The sequence below is a fragment of the Rhinichthys klamathensis genome, unplaced genomic scaffold (assembly GCF_029890125.1).
Source record: "Rhinichthys klamathensis goyatoka isolate OS25496 unplaced genomic scaffold, OSU_Roscu_1.1 h1tg000329l_1, whole genome shotgun sequence".
Classification (NCBI taxonomy): Eukaryota; Metazoa; Chordata; class Actinopteri; order Cypriniformes; family Leuciscidae; genus Rhinichthys; species Rhinichthys klamathensis.
The window spans coordinates 2,574,400-2,598,072 of NW_026606844.1; the positions used below are offsets into that span (position 1 = coordinate 2,574,400).

General features: G+C 38.2%; 1 protein-coding gene across 1 annotated transcript in view; it reads left to right on the top strand.

Annotated features, from left to right (window-relative positions):
* Positions 1 to 3,059: 3,059 nt before the first annotated feature.
* The window catches only part of nf1a (neurofibromin 1a), an 89,435-nt gene continuing 68,821 nt past the window's right edge, over positions 3,060 to 23,673 (top strand). Inside the window, exons 1-10 of the mRNA XM_056272008.1 lie at positions 3,060 to 3,343; positions 14,791 to 14,934; positions 18,397 to 18,480; positions 20,308 to 20,498; positions 20,755 to 20,861; positions 21,063 to 21,130; positions 21,245 to 21,320; positions 22,081 to 22,238; positions 22,424 to 22,597; positions 22,711 to 22,839. Of these exons, the coding sequence (XP_056127983.1) occupies positions 3,284 to 3,343; positions 14,791 to 14,934; positions 18,397 to 18,480; positions 20,308 to 20,498; positions 20,755 to 20,861; positions 21,063 to 21,130; positions 21,245 to 21,320; positions 22,081 to 22,238; positions 22,424 to 22,597; positions 22,711 to 22,839 (1,191 nt within the window). The 5' untranslated portion in view covers positions 3,060 to 3,283. The remainder of the gene's footprint in view (positions 3,344 to 14,790; positions 14,935 to 18,396; positions 18,481 to 20,307; positions 20,499 to 20,754; positions 20,862 to 21,062; positions 21,131 to 21,244; positions 21,321 to 22,080; positions 22,239 to 22,423; positions 22,598 to 22,710; positions 22,840 to 23,673) is intronic.

A 23,673-nucleotide genomic window follows, 5' to 3' on the forward strand; every position in this document is an offset into this window, starting at 1 on the left:
AGAGAAATGCAGAAAATTTTATAAAAATCATGTTATTCCTAAAAATGAATTTGATTATTGGAATCAGATATAGACAGACATACAGAAGATAGACAAACAGACAGACAGACAGACAGACAGACGACATAACACATGGGGCCTTGTGGGATCTGAATCTTAAAAAATAAATATATTGTTCAAAAGTCACATTGTTCAAAAAACATTTCAACATACGCCCTCTGGTGATTATAAATATAGGCTAACTTTGTCTACTTCTCTCTGTTGATGTTCTATTTAGATTGATCTCAAGGTGGCAGCAGAGGTCTGCTTACATTTCTCATTAACGCCTTCATTCATCATTTACAGTTTTTCTTAGTCACTTTGGTACATTTTTCGAATCATCCTCGACATTTGTAAAACAGTAAGTGCATTTCTCAAAACAATTCGTACAATTTAGCAAAACACCATGGATTTCCTGCAAAAGCCAGTCTCTTGCTCAAAATCCTTAGTTCATCTCTCAAAAGTAAATATCTGTGTCAATGAACATGTCAGTGCCATCAGAAGGACAAATCCTTGTGTCATTGTGTACGGATAAGACAGTCAAATTGCTTAGTCATGTTGTCAACAGTGTACTCTGGAGGGATGTTCTGATGTTCTATGGCTAAAGTTTTGATGACAATTATTGTAAATTGTAGGTTACACACTTTAGTGTGTGTGGGAGTTTGATTGCAAGAGACTGGACAAGATTCACATACGCTTTTACTGTTTGTTCTGTAATTTGTTGACAAACCATGTCATTGCAATACAGAAAGGAAACGACAGCACAGCATAGCACAAAGAAAAAAAAAAGAAAAAAACTAAAGTAGAAATGTGAACAGGACAGATTTAAAAAAAAAGTCTAATGGAAATGTATAGAAATATGCTTGATTATGACAACTCGTTCAACCATTTTGCTTGTAAAGACTTATGCTATGAACTAATGCCTAAATGTTGTGGGGGGTGAGACAATTCAACAGAGACCCATAATACAATTTGATCAACATGACAAGCAATTGATAATGTAGGAAACAGCAGATAATTGTACATAATCATTTGCATGGAAGCAAATCTAATTTACTGTAATGGTCTGTCTCTTTTTTTAGCCTAAAGGAAAAAGTAGCCTAATCTGATTCTTGAAAATTAATTTACATAGGCCTATACCATTGATCATAGTTTTTGTTTGTATACAACCACGTTTAAACGTTTTAAAATGTCAAAACTCCTCCAAGATGTTTGCTGATTGTAATTATTAATAATAAATGAAGAAGCTTTGGATTATTATGTCAAGAAAAACACACATGAATTTTTATTTTATCATTGAATCAGAATACCTTCTGCGTTATGTTTGAATAATGAACACATCACAATAGTAGGCCTACTTTCTTTTACTAAGTATCATACATAACGGCACATTTAAGAAGAAAAAAAAAAAAAAAAAACTTTGTACAAAGTAAAAAACTATGTATTTTTAATGTATTTGCATCTAAAGTAATTCATTTACCAGAACTGCCAAACTCTAGTTGATAAGTTACTGTAGACATACAGATAGGCAGACAGACAGACAGACAATAATAGATAGACAGACAGACAATGATAGATAGACAATGATAGACAGACAGACAGACAGACAGACAATGATAGAAAGACAGACAACAGACAATGATAGACAGACACAGACAGACAGACAGACAGAAGATAGATAGACAGAAAGACAGACAGACAGATGATAGATAGACAGACAGACAGACAGACAGACGATAGATAGATAGATAGATAGATAGATAGATAGATAGATAGATAGATAGATAGATAGACAGACAGACAGACAGACAGACAGACAGACAGACAGACAAACAAACAGACAGACTGAATTTTGGAATTGAATTGATATATAGATATATAGATAGAAAGACAGACAGATGATGGATAGGTAGATAGATAGATAGACAGACAATAGATAGATAGATAGATAGACAGAGGATAGATAGATAGACACAGACAGACAGAAGATAGATAGAGATAGATAGATAGATAGAAAGACAGACAGATGATGGATAGATAGGTAGACAGACAGACAGAGAGACAGAAGATAGATAGATAGACAGACAGACAGATAGATGGACAGACAGACAGATAGATAGACGTAGACAGACAGACAATGATAGATAGATAGATAGATAGATAGATAGATAGATAGACAGAGGATAGATAGATAGATAGATAGATAGATAGATAGACAGAGGATAGATAGATAGACACAGACAGACAGATGATAGATAAAGATAGATAGATAAATAGAAAGACAGACAGATGATGGATAGATAGGTAGACAGACAGACAGACAGACAGACAGACAGACAGACAGACAGACAGACAGAAGATAGATAGATAGATAGACAGACAGACAGAAAGACAGACAGGTAGATGGACAGACAGACAGACTGACAGATAGATGGACACACAGACAGACAGACAGACAGACAGACAGATAGATAGACGTATAGACAGACAGACAATGATAGATAGATAGACAGACGATAGTTAGATAGATAGATAGATAGATAGATAGATAGATAGATAGATAGATAGATAGATAGATAGATAGATAGATAGATAGATAGATAGAAAGATAGACGATAGATATATAGATAGACAGACAGACAGACAGAAGATATATAGATAGATAGACAGGCAGACAGACAGATGATAGATAGACAGACAGATAGATAGATAGACAGATAGACAGACAGACAGATAGATAGACAGACAATGATAGATAGATAGACAGACAAAGATAGATAGACAGATAGATAGATAGATAGATAGATAGATAGATAGATAGATAGATAGATAGATAGATAGATAGATAGATAGATAGATAGATAGATAGATAGATAGATAGATAGATAGATAGATAGATAGATAGATAGATCACGAGTAAAACCACATCACCACATGCCCATTCCTCTTGTAATGGTCCAGTTACTCAGTAGCATTTCTGCGCATGCGCAGCCACCCAGACTGAAACCAGGGAGAGAGAGGAGGATTCAAACTTCCGGTGGTGTGTCATGGCGGCGTGGTGGAGTATGCTTGAAGTGAAAAACTAAACCAAACCCCCCTCCTCCCTCCACCTCTATTCTCCTCCTTGATTATTTTGCGGAGCGGTTTAGGGGGTATTTGGTGCACCCAGGGCGAATCGGGAGCAGGAATCGGGATCGCAAAAGTGACTGATAGGAGACATAGCGGCGCGCGCATCCGCCTGAGCATGGCGGCGCACAAGCCCGTGGAATGGGTCCAGGCCATCATTAATAGATTCGACGAACAGGTAAAGAAAACATTGCTGGGGGATTTGACATTTCGAGGCCAAACAGAGAGCATGCAAACGATGAAATGCTTGGTGCCTATGCATACGCGTTGTTTGTGTTGAAGATGTAAGGTTGGAGGGTTTGGGCTTGCACTGGCCAAATACAATACGTGAATGTCTTGATTCAGGCCTGATGTGTTGCATTTGGCAGCAAAAGCCAAATATTGGGTAGTAGGGTCGTGATTGATTTGATGAATGTTCAGCTGAGTCGCTCGCGCGCACTGGCTAAATATAAACAAAAGGAATCAGACTCCCTCCGTGCTTGTTGACATACAGAGAGATGAGATTGCATAGAGCAGCCTTACAGGAACCCACAGTCCTGTTCTTCACACAAACACGTTTAAATCAAACTTGAACAAAATAATCATGTCATTTAACAATGGTTTTGTTTTTGAAAGTTGTCAGAAACTTTAACACGGTGTTGAATGCAGAATAACGCATTGTATCAGCCTGAAGTGGCAATGACAGCACAGGGTTTTTGACAAGTACTTGAGCATAAGTAATATATCATGGATTTAATATGATTGTCTGTCTGTCTGTGGATTCTGCTACATAGAACCTTAAAGGTGCACTTTTTTTTTTTTTGCTAATAAAAAAAGTTTGACAACTAATGAAATGAACAGCAGTTTTGAAAAATAAAGGCTTTTATAATGATGCACACTACTGGCATGAGTTGAAGGCTCCAGTCAGATCAGTCTTCTAGACAAAATATGTTTTTCTACTATTGGGACAATTACGAGAATGAAAACTAAAAACGCCTTTATTAAATGTCTATACTAAATAGCTGGTAATTTTAAGCTTCTTTTAGTGTTTTGATGTGCATGCATTCCTCTGACTTTGCTCATAGCTATTGCTTTGTTCCTGAAAAAGTGTGCTTAGTTGTAGTAAATGTTCACGTGTAGTGTATACTTCAAATCTTAAATGTAAATTTTTTATTATTAGTTGAAGACAATATGATATTAATGACATGATTCACTTGACACATGATTTCACTTCTTAACACACTTAGAGTGCACATCTAATCATGTAGGCTAAAATTAAAGTACATTTGAAATCATAGTTTTAATAATCTTTTGTCACGCTTTAAAGTACACTTAGTTTCATAGTTTGATGTGTTGACCAACATACTAAAATACATGTAAAGTACTCCATTTTAACTGTAGTGTTATTCAATTATACATTTAAAGTAAATATATTTTAAATATACTAAATTGCAACGTCATCATTACAAATGTGTAATACAAATGTATTTAAATGCATGAGTCATCGACATGACATACAAGTTTCGATAGATATAACGTAAAATTTTAGTTTATCAAAAATTCTTGTTTGTATTTCAAAGACAATATAAGTCATTTCTAATCAAATGCCAATAACATGTATTTAATTAAATGCAAATAACATGCATTTTATTGTCCAAAAACATTGCATTCACTTTGCACGTAAGTATAATTTAAAGTATATTATTTTTATTTTTGAAATTACACTAAAGTGTACTTTTTTTCCCTCAAGGGTGCTCTTGTTATTCTCAAGTTTAGAGGCTTTTCACTGGGTTTGGCTTCTCATGCTGCAGATTAGGGGATCATAACAGTTTAATGAAAGTGTAAAAAGGAGTTTAGCCTGTTTTATCGCTAAGCCGCTGTAGTTCATTTTAAATTAGAGAGCTTAAGGCACTTGTTTGGTGGAAGCGTAATGCGCTCCTCTGTATGTTCTCATGATTTGAATGACAGCTGCTCAACACAATTGCAATTACAAGCAGATTATAAATTGCAGGATTGCTGAATGGAAACCACCAGATAACACAAGGATCGATTGTTTAAGCTGATCATCAGTGATGTGTGGCTTTTTCTTGCTTGCAATAAGGCAAGTTCTCAGTGGTGGTTATTGCCTTGTCAGCAGCTGTATGAATGCAAAGAGCACCTTGAAACAATGACCTCACAGATGCCATTGCATGGTCATGGAAAACGAATCTGTCCTCTCTCTGGGGAAAGCTCTGAGTCAGGAATGAGAGGTTGATGAGGCATTGTGTTCTATTTAGATTTTGAAAAGCTTTTACCTGAATGAAGATGACACTTGTTTGGATATATTTTTTCTCTTGGATGATAATTTAATTTAAGAGAGAATTTTGATGTGATGTAGTTTCTGTTCATTTGTTTTTGTCATAAAATATGTAAAGGCCCACAAAAGTGCTTTGAAACACGCAGCATTATTCAATGTGTTGGCGTAATTTCCACAGAAACAGGCAGACAGGATGGGACATATCAAACGTCTCCTCCTCTTTTTTAAAATAGCCAATAGCGTTTAATTTATATCACCGCTCGTCCAGAAGCCACTGAGTTCAGTAAAGCCGCAGTTTCCTCCTTACCTCTAACCGTCTCTCCTCCTAATTTCACCCATATCACTTTAAAATACAGCATTCTGTGCAGAATTCAAATGGATCCGATACATTTTCTGGTATGCGCCGACTCGCGCATAAAGCCCAATTTATACTTCTGCGTCGAACTTACGCCATGGCTACGTCGTAGGCTGTGTGTAGCGTGCGTACCCTTCGGCGTACCCTGACGTGCACCTCTCCAAAAATGTAACAACGCGTCATTTCTACACGGACGCAAGCGCTGTGATTGGTCTGCTAGAACCGCTCCTTTGGGTTTCACGTGCTCCCTCTGCATGTATAATTGCGCGTCAACGCGGACAATGACGCAGAAGTATAAATGAAAACCAACGCGTAGCCTATAGCGTAGAGGCTCCGGTGTAGGTTCGACGCAGAAGTATAAATCAGCCTTAAGATCCACTCTGCTATCAGGTCTCTGGTCTCATATTGGCAGAAATGAGAGACTAAGTTTTGAATGCTTCTATCTTCTAAATGTGAATTTTGTCATTATTTTTGAACACTCTAGCTTATACACTCACCTAAAGGATTATTAGGAACACCTGTTCAATTTCTCATTAATGGAATTATCTAATCAACCAATCACATGGCAGTTGCTTCAATGCATTTAGGGGTGTGGTCCTGGTCAAGACAATCTCCTGAACTCCAAACTGAATGTCAGAATGGGAAAGAAAGATGATTTAAGCAATTTTGAGCGTGGCATGGTTGTTGGTGCCAGACGGGGCGGTCTGAGTATTTCACAATCTGCTCAGTTACTGGGATTTTCAGGCACAACCATTTCTAGGGTTTACAAAGAATGGTGTGGAAAGGGAAAAACATCCAGTATGCGGCAGTCCTGTGGGCGAAAATGCCTTGTTGATGCTAGAGGTCAGAGGAGAATGGGCCGACTGATTCAAGCTTATAGAAGAGCAACTTTGACTGAAATAACCACTCGTTACAACCGAGGTATGCAGCAAAGCATTTGTGAAGCCACAACACGCACAACCTTGAGGCTGATGGGCTACAACCGCAGAAGACCCCACCGGGTACCACTCATCTCCACTACAAATAGGAAAAAGAGGCTACAATTTGCAAGAGCTCACCAAAATTGGACAGTTGAAGACTGGAAAAATGTTGCCTGGTCTGATGAGTCTCGATTTCTGTTGATTGAAACATTCAGATGGTAGAGTCAGAATTTAGCGTAAACAGAATGAGAACATGGATCCATCATGCCTGGTTACCACTGTGCAGGCTGGTGGTGGTGGTGTAATGGTGTGGGGGATGTTTTCTTGGCACACTTTAGGCCCCTTAGTGCCAATTGGGCATTGTTTAAATGCCACGGCCTACCTGAGCATTGTTTCTGACCATGTCCATCCCTTTATGGCCACCATGTACCCATCCTCTGATGGCTACTTCCAGCAGGATAATGCACCATGTCACAAATCTCGAATCATTTCAAATTGGTTTCTTGAACATGACAATGAGTTCACTTTACTAAAATGGCCCCCACAGTCACCTGGGGTCTCATTTATAAAGCGTGTGTATGCAGTGGGCTCAGTGGGGCCTGAAACGTACGTACGCCAGTTTCCACGCAAAGGTTGTGATCTATAAAAAACAAACTTGACGGGAGAATGTGCGCACCTTTAAGCAAACTTTGAGCCGTGCGTACGCACGTTTTGGAGACGGAGCAGTTTGGCGACACCGATGGTGAGCTGGAGCTAAATGTCTTTTTGGTCACTTTTAGACCGAAATCTAAAGAAAATTATACATACAGTATACAGAAAGATAATACAAATATAATTCCTCTCACCAAGCCTATCACATGAAGCAAACATCCATCCCTTTTTAAATGTCCATCCCTTTGTTAAATATCCACCCCTTTGTTCTTTAGTGAAACTGAATCAGCTTATCTAAAACTGTAAATCTTCATTATAATCATAAATACAGTGTTCTGTGAAATATGTTCACAATAACAGTTTAAATAAATAAAACTATGTTTTACTTCTGATATAAACATATATATGAAATATGCCATTCTGATTAATGGAGTTAGACACTTAAATTACATGAAATCATTACTGAGAAGTTACAAAAAAAAATTTATATTCAATAAATAGAAATATTTGTTGTGGATGCAATGCTTTCAAACTCTTTTCCTCTGGCATGCTGTGTTTTAATGTTTTAACTACAGAGATAATTGCTTATCATGATAATAGCAGATTCTCTGAGAAAATAGTTTTGTGCAAATAATGCACTACAAGGTCTATCTGTTTCCATTAAAAATATAAATCAATTAAAAATACTCTTTGGCCAGTGGAAAAGATTGAGAAAAACTTTCTCTGAAATGTATTTTACACTATTTGATTTATTTATTCAAAAACAAGGCAAGGATATAGGCTACTAAATTATTTTTTATTAATGTAACTAATGTGACGGCACATCCGTATTTCATATTTTCCAAACGTCTTGTACCGTTAAACATGTTATCACGTGGATGAATAATCATATGCAAATGATATGCAGATGAGGATATGCATAGTAAAACTAGGTGTTATAAGCTCCATATATGGTTATTTCGGGGAGGAGACGCATGTGCGCACATTCTTCCACTGACTGGGATTTATAAAGTGAATTCTGCGCAGGTTCTGGCGTACGCACGGTTTTATAAGTCAGAATATTTGTTTGCGTATGCCATTTTTGGCTTTCGGACGCACGTACACTTTTAGTAAGGATCCTACGCACAGTTTTATAAATGAGACCCCAGATCTCAGCAGTTTCGTTCCGCTTTCATTACGTTTGCCATTTGATGTTGCGCAACGTTGTGGTGGTCGCGCCAGCACGGATTTTGTCGCCAGGAAAAATGGTCCAAGGAATCGTTCGGTTTGTATGCGTACCGAACCGGAAGCCTCGTACCGAAACGGTTCAATACGAATACATGTACCGTTACACCCCTAGTTCCTAATAATCCTTTAGGTGAGTGTAGATAACAGTAAGGCTAACATATTCATACTAAAATCCCCAAAAAAATCAGTTTTGATTTCATGGGGACTTTAAAGGTATAAAGATTTATCATCATGTACTCACCTAACCTTCATGTTGTTCCAAACCTGTATGACTTGAATGAAAGTCAGTGAGGTTCTTAAGAATGTGTTCTTTTGTTTGTGTTTCACAGAAGAAAGTAAGTCATACAGGTTTGGAACGACATGAGGGTGATAAATGATGAGAATATTTCTACATTTGGGTGAACTATCCTTTTAACATTCGAGTAGATTTGGTCATATTGTAGCAATATCCAGGAAAAAGACTAAATGATAAAACATAGGTGCAAATTTTCCTGAAGTTTTGAAAAGATTAGCCAAGAAGACCCTTCCAACTGATGTGACTGGGTGAAAAGTCATATTTTTCTTGAATAGTGGCCCATGAAAGTTTCATTAAACTGTAATCTTAAATAATCAAAGTCGATTTATCTGATAATATTTTTAATTGTCTTTGTGTCTTTTCTGTTCATATACTGTCCACTCTCCATAGCACACATGAGCACGTCCTGCTCTGCCAAAGTGCACATAAGGGAAGCGATTGGTCCCTGACTTTTCTGTAATTTTAAACCATTCCTGGGAAACAAAGTGCTCACTGTCCATTGGCATCCTGCATTAAAATGGATGTCAATAGGGCTGGGCTATGCGTGCTGTGAAGAGTGCGTGTATTTTATGCGTGTACAGACAGTGTGTGCGCTGGGTTCTTCTCCGGTCTTGAGACTTTCATTTCCAGCCACGCGCTTTTCTCTTAGGGCCACACAGTAGTGGGCTGGAAAGGAGGAGGGAACATCAGGGTTTCTCAGAGTTTTTCTGACATGCCGCCTGTCACGCTGGCCATTGCAATTGTCACACCACTTAAACAGTGCAACCAATAGTTCCTTGCTGCCTTGCACCACAAATATAGGCCTGCTTACCTAAAGCAGATTAACAGCTACGATTTGTTGAAATATCAGATTTGAAAAAGGTTTAATCTAGCTTGGACTACTTTGACACATTTGTAGGTGATGCTAAGTGGGCTGTAGGGCTGGGCGATATGACGATATTATCGTATATCGACGATGTCTCGCAAGTATCGCGATGTCGATTAAACAGTCTGTTTCTAGACGATAATCGTCAATATCAAAAAATGACATAGGCTTATATTTCACATAGCCTATAGCCTAGTTAAACATATTTATTCACATCATGCAATAACATGAATGAAATATTTTTTTATAGGCTAGTTAGTAGGATTAAGATTAGAAAATCGATTCTTGATAGCATTCTTAAAGCGCAAGACGAAAGAGAACACGTCTGCATTAGGGGTGTAACGGTTCACAAAATTCACGGTTCGGTATACGATACACTTGTGTCACGGTTCGGTTCGGTACGATTCGGTACGTTTCCGATACAGCAAAAAGAAAGAAATGCCAGAGAAATTTCCTTGATTTAATCTTTTTAATTATATTTTTATTAAAACTAACATCATAAAGTATGATATTTTTTAACTTTGAGCAATGATGGAGCTATACTTGACTTTTCTTAGGAGCTTATAAAACAAAACAGCTCCTTGGACAAAATTAAATGTAATATTGTAGTAGTTATAAACAAAGGTTTATTTTAGTTCAGATTAACATTTGAGGGCAGCAATTGTATTCATAATGTCAAAATAAAACCGACGTGATGTTACTTGAAAGCATTATAGCCTACTATTCCTGCCAAACTTCCATGGTTACAGTTAGTAGTGTTACTACAGTAAACCCATGGTGAATGTTGCTGATCTGTGGACACTGGATAGTTCATTCATGGCACAATGTTTCTTCCTGGTTTCCACGTCAGCGCTGTTTGATCCGTTAATAACGGAGAAATGCGAATGTTTCTCACTAGATCTTGCAGCGATGTTATTACTTCAGTGGCGAATTCAAATGCTTTCTTTACTGGATTTGGCTGTGTAGTAACAGTGCTGATGATTAAGATCGGCTCGCGCTGTATTTGTCCAAACTGATAAACGGTCCTTCAACCACACAATAACGAGTGGTTTCGTTCCGTTTACATTACATTTGCCATTTGATGTTGGGCAATGTTGTGGTCACGCACATTATGAGCGCGCTTGCCACGCGTGACGCGCCTTCATTTGAAATAACGAAATTTTGGTCGGCAGGAAAAATGGTCCAACGAACCGTTCGGTTCAAAAATGCGTACCGAAAACCGAACCGAAAGCCTCGTACCGAACGGTTCAATACGAATACGTGTATCGTTACACCCCTAGTCTGCATGCGCGCTGTTTTCTGAGCTGCGCACTCACGCAAACAGCGCAAAGAGCCGCCTCTCACATAGTGCACGGACAAATACACAGAATTATATCTCACAATTATACTTCTAGTTAATTTATAGCATCAAATAAACATGAATAAACATCAGAAGAATTATTGTTTCAACCGTGGAAAGACTTCATTAGGTGCACACCTCTTTTCAAGTTCAAATATCCCCGTAAACACAGCCGGTTTTGTCTTAACGGTTGAGAAAGTAAAACAGTAGGCCTATGTCCATTGAATCAGTCCACTGACAGCCTATACTCGCTGCCACCAAAGAACAAAATCAAAGAATCAAAGAACAAAAGAAAAAGAAAATCACTCACTGAACTTTTGTAACTTTAATTAGCTTAATATTTTATTTGCCTGTTGTTCGGCGCTGACTGCTCCAACTGCAACATGAGTCTGTGCGACCTTGAGATGCGTTCCCTGTCAAACATCATTTGTCCTTACTTTTGTAATTTTGTTATAAACATTTTTCTTCATATAATCAAGTAGCCTAGGCCTATTTTATTTTGGTTTGCAGGCTGATAAAAGTTCATCAGAAAAACAAATGGTAGAAGTAGGCTAACTTTACCCGTTTCTGAATATTAATTTAAATGTTGCACATAATAAATAGGCCTAATCAAAAAGCACAAACGTGACCATTGTAATTAAAATCAAAATCAAAATGTCGTTATATTGCAAACGGATGAAGAAATTGCGTTTGAATAGCTAGGCTATCTCATGCACGCGTTCGGCCTACTTTGCTCTAGATTAAATAAATGAATAAATAAACAAAACAAACAAAAAAAATCCCCAAATATAATTTAATGACTTCTGTTTCTAAATAAATAAAGCAGTCATTTTTATTTCTTAAACGGCTTAAGGTGAACTTGGAACTAAAACCAAAAAGGAGGAAAAAACAAAACGTGTTTGCTCATTCAGAACGACAATTCGTTTTTAATTCCTAATTTTAGACAAATAACAAATATATTATAGTTTGAAAATACAAGTTTAAAAACAGCGCTACACATAGGAAATTAAACTTATTATTAAATCAGGTGATACCGCCAAAAAAAGGAGAAAATCGGACCTTATGAAAAACAAATAGACAAGACAAGACACCTAGCTATAACATCAACATGCATTCACCATTCTTACAATCACCAAATTGTGTTCTGTTCTGTTCAGTTGTAGGCCTAATTAACATTTCTCCTCGCGAAACGAAATTCGTTTCAAACACAGATGCAATAAGAACAGTGAGGAAATTATTAGCAACAAGCAAAGCTAATGTTTTATGCTCGTTTAAGCTCAAACTAACCAAAGTAAAACCTTTAACGTTTCAATCATTAAATGAAACCAACTAAATCGCAGGCTATCATTAGATAAAGTGCAGCCAAACTCAACATGACTTGTGTTAACGTGTATTCCGTATGTGTTGTCTCCAGCGGGGCGCATAGGGGGCGGGGCTTGGGTAGACGATATAATCGGATATCGCGATATTTTTTAAGGCGATTATCGATAAAATATTTTTTACATATCGCCCATATCGTAAGAAGACAGACTATTCCCGGCTAGTCTGCTAAATGTGTACTAGTTAAGTTGGCACCGTTGGTGGTGTGCTCTTGGGCTTTATTGTGTGATTATATAGAATATTCACTGTGTGTTTGCTGTGGTTTGTTGGTGATGAATTTATTTGATTGCTGTTTGGGTTTAGAAAGACAATTTTTGGAAAAAGTCTTATTTGCTCACCCAGGCTTCATGTATTTTATCAAAAATATAGTAAAACAGTAATATTATGAAATATGATTAAAATATATATTTTTTTATTTGAATATATTTTAAAATGTAATTTATTCCTTTGATGCAAAGTTGAATTTTCAGCATCATTACTCCAGTTTTCAGTGTCACATGACCCTTCAGATATCATTCTAATATGCTAATTGGATGCTCACGAAACATTTCTCATTATTATCAATGTTGAAAACAGTTAGTGCTGCTTAAGGGGTTAGTTCACTCAAAAAATAAATTCTGTCATTAATTACTCACCCTCATGATGTTCCAAACGTTTGAAACCCGTAGGACCTTCATTCACCTTCAGAACACAAATGAAGATATTTTTTATTAAATCCGAGAGCTTTCTGACCCCCTCCATAGACTGCAACATAATTGCCACTTTCAAGGCTCAGAAAGGTAGTGAAGAATGGTTAAAATTGTTCATGTGACTACGGTGGTTCAACCTTAATTTTATGAAACGTCGAGAATACTTTTTTGTGCTCAAAAATTGTGTGGAGTTGTTTTAATGGATTTTTAATGGGAACTTTTTCTTTCCTTTTCATCTCATCATTGGATACAAAGTACAGGAAAGATTTGAAATGATGGTGAGAAGAGGGCAGGACAGGGCTGGGACATGTTGCAAACCTGGTTCGATCTTGTTTTGCCAAGAAAACACCACAGATCAATATATCAGAGCAGTTAGTTGGCGTTTGTAAGTTGTTCGCAAGCTGTATAACTTCTAGCGCAGTCAAAGTTCTTTTGATCCAGAGAAGAGCCATAGTGCTCGGAAACAGTGAAGACCAATTCCTCATCAGGGAACGCTTAGAGGGGGGAGAGGCCCCCACCCCCTCACTCCACATACGCTTCATTAAGAGAGCCAGACCATGTGTGCTTTCAACACTCCCACTGCTCAGACTTTAACTGCTTGTGTGTGTTGGAGAGAACAAGAGCAGATGTGCTGGCCCGCAGGTGTGCGGCACAGGACGGAAGTCTGGAGAGCTGGAGGCTCTTTGTTTTAACACCTAAAGTTTGAGAATTTAGACTCAGGATGGGTGGGTTGGTGCTTTTAAGGGCTTGGATGTTCTCTCAGGGGTGGGTGTGTCAAATTTAAGACTGTGCGACCTCTTGCTCTGCAGTCTGTGCATCCCACATGTTACAAGCTGTTCTCCACCCAGTGCTCTCAATAAAGCCATAACAGAGCCTTTGAAAGCCTGGGCCACAGGAACCCAACATTCACACCTGCTCACCAGACCCATGGGCCCTCTATCATCTTAGCATCCTTTGATAAGACTGTAAATACAATGGTTATCCTATATTTGTGCTTTTGATTGTTTTTTTCAGTAACTTTAATAGATAGTCATTTGTATCAGTAGATTTTTAAAAATATGATTTAAAAAAAAAAAAAAAAATCAATGCTTTTATTAGGCAAGGGCACATTAAATTGATAAAGTGACTAAATCCGTTATCATGTTAAAAAAAAATTCTATTTCAAATAAATGATTTTGAACTTTCTATTCTTTAAAGTATCCTGAAAAATGTATTATAGTTTCCACAAAAGTATTAAGCAGCATAGATAATAATAAATGTTTCTTGAGCACCAAATCAGCATATTATAATGATTTCAGAAGAATCCTGTGACACTAAAGTAATGAATAAATAAATTACATTTTCAAATTTGTAATTATTTTGAATTGTAATAATATTACTGTTTTAATAGATTTTTGAGCACATCAATGCAGTCTTTGTGAGCATAAGATGATTCTTTTAAAGACTGTGCTAATCTATTATCAGCATTTCCTACTGCCCTGCTCTCTGGTCTAGATATCAGCATCACACATTGAAAAACCTATAAGCAGTTGACCCGTTAGTCAAGGCGCTATGATAGCATTTTTTGGATGCTTTTGAAAGTTTGTTGGTTTTAATCACTTTCTTTTTCTGTCTGTCTCTCGTTCACAGCTCCCTATTAAAACAGGACAGCAGAGCACCCACACCAAAGTGAGCACAGAGCACAACAAAGAATGTTTGATCAACATCTCCAAGTACAAATTTGCCCTCGTCATCAACGGCCTGACCAACATCCTTAAAAATGTGAACAACATGGTAAGTCCACTAGGGGTGGGAATCACAGGGTACCTCACAATTAGGGTTGGGTACTGAAACCGGGGAACCGATATAGAACCGGTACCCAAGTAGCCGGTATGGAACCAGACCGAATCAAAACGCAGATTTCGGTGCCTCATTTTTTTTTTTCCAATAAAAAGGCCGTTCTTTAATGTCATTTACCATCGTTTTGACGCTCTCTTTTTTCTTTTTTTTTTAAGTATCGGTTCAGACACCGTTTAGGCACCAGTACCGTTTTAAAAGTATCGATTTGGCACCGGTATCGAAAAAAAAAGAAAGAAAGAAAAAACGATACCCAACCCTACTCACAATACGATACACGATTAGGGTTGCCACCTTCAATGAGGCAAAATAAGGGACACCCATACACGAGCTAAATAAATAAATAATAAAATAAAATAAATAAAAATGTGTCAAGGGCATAGAACTGATTATTTCAACATGACAACTTGACAGCTCAACAATAAACCATGAGAAAACATGAGATCAAGTATGTGAGCTTGCAACAGAACACATTTTATATTATTATTTTACATTTGATTATTGTATTTTTAAATTTTTTTCTACTGATTACTGATTGCCTGACTTCGTCATACTCATATTCTAGTCTAGCCTGGTTAAAACCAGACCATTCTCAGTTGTAACTGAGTTATGGTCTGGCAAAGCTTCATAGACAAATCATTTCCAAAGGGGCATCACCAACAGACGTAGCTCAAATGCCTCTGGGCGCAATTGGATAGACCTAAAACCAATCAGAGCGATGAAGGAGATGACATATGGAAGTGAATGTGCTTTCCATTAAATAAATCACACACAGTAAACAAAACCTTAACCAAAAAAACTTTGCGAAAACTTTGCAAACTGCGTGCCGGTGCGGTGAGAGTGAGACGTACATGCTCGGGCAGATTCGGCTTGAAGTCGGTCATCCTCGGACGCTGTTACAAAAAAAGCCGTGCACACAGCCAAGCGAAATGGGGTCTTGCCGGTCTTGCGCACCAAACGCGTCATTTTTGCCGCGCACACCTTCGCACTCGTGCGGACGCGTCGAGTATAAACAAGGCTTTACTCCGTGTCAGTGCGCACTCTGATCGGTAAAGGTGCACAGACCTCTCCCATATCATCTCCAGCACTCAGCCTCCGTCACTCAATGACGCAAAATCGCCATTTTGCGTCATCGGAGGATTTTTTGGCCAGAGGCTAAGGACTACAGCCAGTAGTAGGGGCTGTCCCGCATGTTCTCAACCTGCCCATAGAGGGTGGGATCTCACTCACAGAATGTACACATTGTGTCAGCCATCTTTTTTGGAAGCTAAGCTAGCAGGCTCTTGTTCTGTGGAGAAAGCTGAGTAACTTAGTAGGAGAAAGCTGAGTAGTAGGGGTTACCATTCATCCTCTTTTTCCCGGACATGTCCGGCCGTCGAGATCGTAGAAAAATGTCCGGGATTCAGCTTTTGCTTTCTGCAGTCGCCATTCATTGTTTACATGCACACCTTTTGTTTCAATCTAACTGAATTCATTCCGATTGGTGAATCTGAATGTAGTGTTTACATGAACGCTAAACAAGTGATCGGTTGATGTGCGTTTTAACATTGCTAAGAAAATTCCCGCTCCTCTGTGAGAGATACGAGACCGGAGCGTCTCACAGGTGTCTCTCATCAGTAATCACGCCCTCGGCCTCGTCCTGCTCGCCACAGTAAACATAATGAATGGCGACTGTAGAACGCAAAAGCCGAATCCCGGACATTTTGGGCGATCTCGAAATCCCGGGCAGACTCATCACGGAGACTCACTAGTAGCCTAGACTTGTTGTTTAACTACTGCGCTCCGTTACAGGTAGGCGTGGCCTCCTAGGGCAGCGAAGCAAGTGCAATCTGGGAGTTGTCTTTCATCCATATAAGTACATTTTCTGGCTTTTCTCAGTCTAGAAAGCTCCAAATTCAAAAATAATTTCACATTTATTCTACATAAATGACCCATTTTAAATACACATTCATCTTTCCAGAGGTGAAGTATCCCTTCTTTTTCTTTGTTTGCTGAATACCCAAGTTTGGTTTGAAGATGAAAAACGTATCAAGTACGAATTATGTTCTTTCACCATTCCTGATTTCTAACACACACTAACCACGTTCGGGGTGGTTGTGCGGCTGTCAGAGCAGAAAGCTGATGCTCTCAGTGTTTTTCCGTTATCTCTGGGCGTGTTCATATGTAAATTGCTCAAGCTTATTTTGAAAACACATTTACCAGCCCATAGACCCTCCCCTTTGAAGAAATCAGGACAGAAGTGGTTGAAAGTGGACAAAAGAGACGGATTAAAACACCAGGTGTAAATGTGTATGTGTCTGCCCGTCTACTTGTGATCCGGTCGACCAAAACGCATCTTAAAACCAAGTGTAAACAGGGCCTCTGTTAAAAGTGTACTGCCTCCTTGGCATTGCAAAAATAAATCCAAGATGGCAGATAAAGCAAGATAAATGTTAAATATAATATTATTATTTCATTCAGTACTGAAAATAAGTTAAATTAACCATTTTATGTAATATTTTTGTGTTGTTTTAATGCGTATTAGAATTTCACACTGTTAGCTTAGCAAGATGCTAACTTCAAACCAAGAGGGTAATCCACCAGCCGGAAACTAAAGTCTCCCCGGGGGGGCCGCCATTGGCTAGCAAGCCTTCACCTGCTGTTAGCATTCCGTTGACTCCCATTCATTTTGGCGTCACTTTGACAGCGAATAACTTTACATCTGAGGCGTTTAAAGACTCCATTTGTCTATTGTTTATTTCTAAAGAAACACGACAATGCATAAAAGGCTCCATTACTTTGTATCTTATGTTATGGCCCCGCAGAAGCAGTTTTTGTAAAAATAGGCTAACGATTGCGTCATAACACGTGACTCTCTGTCGCACAGTAGAGAAATTAGTATAGACAGGAGGAGAAGCTCGCGCACAATCGGGGGGACGTGGAGGCATAAAGTCAAGGGAGAAGCCCATAGAGAGTCATAAAGTTGCCCGCGCTGCTAGCTCATGGACAGCTCCTACTCGCGCTCTCCGGCTCTGCAAGATTCGGAAGGGAATGATTCAGATTCCTCTTGGCACCGGCCGCTACTAGAAGACATACAGGTTGCTCACGTCACATCTACTTCATCAAGCTCAGTTTGAGCCTGCGCAGTGCGCTCGGCCATCAGGAAGTGAGTGCTTCTAATTGACTTCACTTTTCTCCGTTGAAGTCTATGGGGTCGCTGTGTCCATTTCTTTTACTGTCTATGCTTCAAACTCTACTGAGATCACCATCTTCCGTAAAAGTTGCTGTTTATGTAGAGCATTATAATTCAGTCACTTGCAAGGTTTCATCTGGGCTTGGATGCTGCCTATGTACGCAGAGAGGTAGCTCTCTAGATTTTGGAACAGAGCTATATCACATTTCTCTGTTTCTCATTCATAGCGGATCTTCGGCGAAGCTGCCGAAAAAAACCTCTACCTCTCCCAGCTGATTATCCTGGACACACTGGAGAAGTGTCTGGCAGGGGTGAGTAGCTCATCCTATTCCAGATGGAACTTTGTCCGACCTTTCGCTTGTTTTGTCAATCCTATGTCCTGCCTTATAACAGCATTGGCCCACCCTTTGGTTTCAACTTTATTTCTGAACGCAAACAAAATTGATTTACAATCAAAATTGTTCTATTATTGCTTGTCCACGCCCTGACCTGTATCACCTAAAAGACTTCCATAGATTTTGTAATAGATTTTTATAGATATTGAAATTAATTTTCGGTAAAAAAAGAAACTTTGATTACAAAAAAAAATGTGTATATCATCCTTTTTATCGTTTTTTTTCTTGACCAATATCTGTCTTTTTCTTTTACTATATCTGTATAGCTCTAAGAAACAAACTGAATGTGGTGAAACAGGAACTGCTTCATTGCCGCATGGTTATAGAAAATGAATCAACATCTTGGAATCTCACCTGTCAGCTAGCCAGAATAAAGTTTTCAACCATGCCATGGTATAATCAAAGCTAGATACACTAGAACAGTTGTTTGGCCTCAGTAAGAATTTTTAAAATACTTTTATTTATCAAGGACACATTAAATTGATCAAAAGTGACAACATATATAATGTTACAAAAAATGTTCTCTTGAATTTTGTATTCATCAAACAATCCTGAAAAAAAGTATCCTGGTTTTCTCAAAAACAACTGTTTTCAACATTTATAATAATAAGAAATCAGCATATTAGAATGATTTCTGAAGGATAATCGTTTCTGAAAGATTTCTCACAGCAATAAATTACATTTTTAAATATATTAAAATAGAAAACAGCTATTTTAAATTGTTATAATATTTCATTGTTGCTATTTTGCTGTATTTTAGATTAAATAAATGTAGACCATCGCATAAGAGACTTTTTTTCAAAAACATTTTTAGAATCTTACCAACCCCAAATTTCCAAACTGTAGTGTAAAACGGCTGTAACATGTATTTAGATGATTTTATGTGGACATTATAGGGACAGAAATGTTGTTTTGGTCTCAAAAGACTGGAACTGTCCAGAAATGTTTTTTGATTGTTCATGAACTTTTAGTCTTAGAAACAGAGTTCTGGTAAAACAATTAAATCTTTTACTCCCAGACAGAGAGCTCTGAACCCGGCCCTGTCAGGAGATTATTACATTTGCAGGTGTTTCCTTGTCTTGAGATCGTCTGGACTTTCCTGTATAGATTATGAATTTTCACTTAACCAGATGCTGCACAGCTGTTCTCTGTCCTGTGCGTTTGGTTTTGTTTTTACAAAATTCCTTTTGTCATTGAGATGGGGATGTATACTTTGAGAAAATACAGTTTACTGCTGTTCAGGATTCAATTATTTTACTAAAATTTAAGAACCTTCAAGACAACTATACAGTTTTTTTTCATTGGCAGACATGATTTTTTTTGCCCTGAAAGTGCAGAACTTCCCCTCTGCCATTATTGTCACACATTTAGGGTGTTCAGCTTGACCCAGAATCCGTGCAGTACATTGATCCATTAATGTGTTGGGTGCTTTATTGGATTTCATTTCTGTTCTCTTCCCCCTTTCCTGCTTGCTGCTGATCCTGAAGTGCTTTCAACTCGCTGTAGTTTTAGTCCGGTTTTCAGCTTGCTTACTACTTTTATAAGTCATTCTTATCATTTTGACAAATTATAGCCACCTATGGACCTATTTTTATGCTTGTTTGTGTTTTACAAAAACAACAGACACCACAGCAGTAAAATAATGTACACAATAAGAATTAGCATTTAAAACACAGTAGATGCACACAGTAAAATAGAGAATATAAATAAAACGGTATACTGTGTGTTTGTGTGCATCATCAGCAACCCAAGGACTGCCTGAGGCTGGATGAGGCCATGTTGGTAAAACAGTTGCTGCCTGAAATCTGTCACTTCCTGCACTCGTACCGTGAGGGCCAGCAGCACGCCGCTCAGCTGCGCAGCTCCGCCTCTGCCGTGCTCTTTTCTCTCAGCTGCAACAACTTCAATGCTGTCTTCAGTCGTATCTCCACCAGGTACCTCTCTAACACACTGGGGGATCCACAGGGCTTTGTTCTAGTACCGCTTTCAATGTGTGAATCAGCCCCAAAAATACCTGCATAATGACTAATAAAACGTTCTTATTGTAAACATTGTAAGCCTATTATAAGTCCAATATAAGTCTTTGTGATTTGTATGAATGTTGGGCTGGGTTTTGCATAGTTAGCTACAAATTGACCAGTTAAAGTCATTATAAATTATTAACGTTAATGTACCAATGTCTTCACATAGGTTGCAGGAGCTTACAGTTTGTACAGAGGACACAGTGGATGTCCATGACATTGAGCTTATCCAGTACATCAATGTAGACTGCTCCAAGTTAAAGAGACTGCTACAAGGTAAAGCATGCTATATTTTGTTCTGCCTCAGTATTCTGATAATGTATTATTGATGACTAATTTTATGGGTAATTTAGGGCGGCATAGTTAAAATTAGAATCACCACAAAGGCAGTGATTTAAATAAATATATAGTCTTGTATTGCTTGATAACTTCTATATTCCCTTAACCTCTATATTCTAACCTCTATATTCCCTTTAGAAACAGTACTTAAATTCAAATCTTTGAAAAAGCCAGCCCAGCTTTCAGTAATCAGCAGTTTGGAAAAGGTATGTGCTTTTGTTAACAGTACAATAGATTAAAACACTATATATTATTTTCTTTGATAATTCTCATCATATGCAAGGTAATAATAGTAAACATATCTGATATGTTTGTGTCAGGCCTTCTGGAACTGGGTTGAACACTATCCTGATGAGTTCACTATGCTTTATCAGAGACCCCAGGCTGACATGGCCGGTGAGTGGCACAATAATTCATATCCTAACTGACTTCTTTACTAGATTGTTTGAGGAAGTCCATGTTTAGTTGTGACCAGTGTTGTGCCTGAACGCGTTCAATGAACGATAGTTCATGAACTCGTTCATATTTTGGGCGAACGTGAACTGAACGTACTGAATTACTGCCTGATGAACGTTACTGTGAACGCGTTCATTCTGGTGTCTGTGAACGCACGCTCTCTCAGTTTAACTGTGTTCAATAGGGTGCCAGATTTCTATAGAGCCTTCCAGGCGAAAACCCGGCTAAAACACACGTAAACAGGCCTTAATATGTAGCGAAAAAAACACCCAATCTGGCAACGCCAGCCACCAGTGTTGCACCACGGCCGTCGCATGCGTCATCAAGACAAAAAGCAGCATGTATTCGACAAAGCAGCGAGCGAGGAGGCGTCGTATGATTATTTAAACGAGTTGTATGACAAGGTCGGTGAGGATGGGAAAAATCTTACATTTCTGTGCAAACTTTGCCCGTCCATAAAATAATTGCTGTCTGTGGTTGTATATGGGCTGTGGCAATAATTTTAAAAAAGAAGAAGCTTGCAGCATCAACATATGGAAAAAAGAACTATGAACTAGTTCATTTTTTGAAGTATGAACTATGAACTGAACTAGTTCATTTTAAAATTTGTGAACTGAACTTTGAACTAGTTCATGTAGAAAATGAACTTTCCCAACACTGGTTGTGACAGAGGTTAAACTGTCCGTTTCTGTGTATGCAGACTGTGCAGAAAGACTGTTCGACCTGGTAGACAGTTTTGCAGAGAGCGCAAAGAGAAAGGCTGCTGTGTGGCCGTTACAGATCATCCTCCTCATCCTCTGTCCAGAGATCACTCAGAGCATCACCAAAGAAGTAGGGGGGGAGGAGAAAGCTAACAAGGTCAGAGTTTACACAGTGAATTACACAGACTGCTATTCCTACTCAGTGTTTTATCATTTGAGTTTACTCCTTTTGTTCCCAAAGTCTTTTATGTAGCAGTTGAGCAATGTAACCAATGACAGGCAAATATTTTGTGTATACAAATGCTTTGCAGACAAATCTAGCTGTTTTGTTGTCTTCAACAGAAGTCATTTGTTGAAAGTCTACGGAAGGCTCTGGGACAACACAGCGGCAGCAGACAGTTGACCGAGAGTGCGGCCGTTGCATGTGTCAAACTTTGTAAAGCCTGCACCTACATCAACTGGGAGGACAATTCTGTAATCTTTCTCCTAGTTCAGTCCATCGTCATGGACCTTAAGGTGAGAAGGACCACTTTCTCAGTGAAGTACAGAGCAATTAAAGTCTGAAGGAAATTAAATGTTCATTTCTGTATTGCTTGTTGTGTGTAACTTTGCTCTCTCTTTTCTCTCAGGGTCTTCTTTTTAACCCCACTAAACCGTTTTCGAGGGGTGCGGGCTGCCAGAGCGCCGATGTGGAGTTGATGATCGACTGCTTTGTGTCATGTTATCGTGTCAATCCTCGTAACAACCAGCATTTTAAGGTAAGCTCAGTTACTGAATGTTATAGCATCCAGCATATTTCAAGGTAATTATAGCAAATAAATGACAATCACTAATCCAAGATTTAATATTATTACTATCACACCGTATTGAGTTAATCAACATTTATTTTAACAGTACAAACCTAAAAATTATTAAGCTGAAAATGTCAAATTTCTATAGCTATGTTTCCATTCAAAGTTGTGAATTTAACTTATGCACAAAATTGGAAGATCGCATAAAACATTTGCGGATAAACCAGCATTTCTGTCCCGGGTGTTCAAGAGAACACAATTGGTGCAAAATATCTAAAATAAAAATAGAAGTTGCTGCAATTGGGGAAGCCACTGTGGCTCTTTTTTTCCTATATCATAAATGACTTATAATTTGTGCATCCTGGTGTTTCCATCCAGCATATTTTTTATGCGAAATCCCAAAATGGCCATGGAAATAGGGGTGGGTACCGTTCAGATTTCAGGTACCGGTACCTTTTTTCGGTAATTTAGGCATGTTTACCTCAATAACTGTAAAGAAACTAAGTCAGTGTAGAAGTGTTTGTAGAAGTGTTTTTAACATTATGCCAGAGCTGCCTTGGTCGCTTTCTGCCATTGTCTGTGATGATTGAATATTAATTAAAACAACCATTTTAGTCATAAAAAATTTCATTTCTATGAAACGTTTTGTTTTCGACAAATTCTGTGTTGTGAATTTTCTAGTAATCAAATGAAGACATAAAACATTAATTTAATTGATCTTTTATATGAAATTAAACTTTTTTTTGTCAAACAACATGCGGCAGAACTGAGCTTTATACTATTACCGGTAAAATTACAACA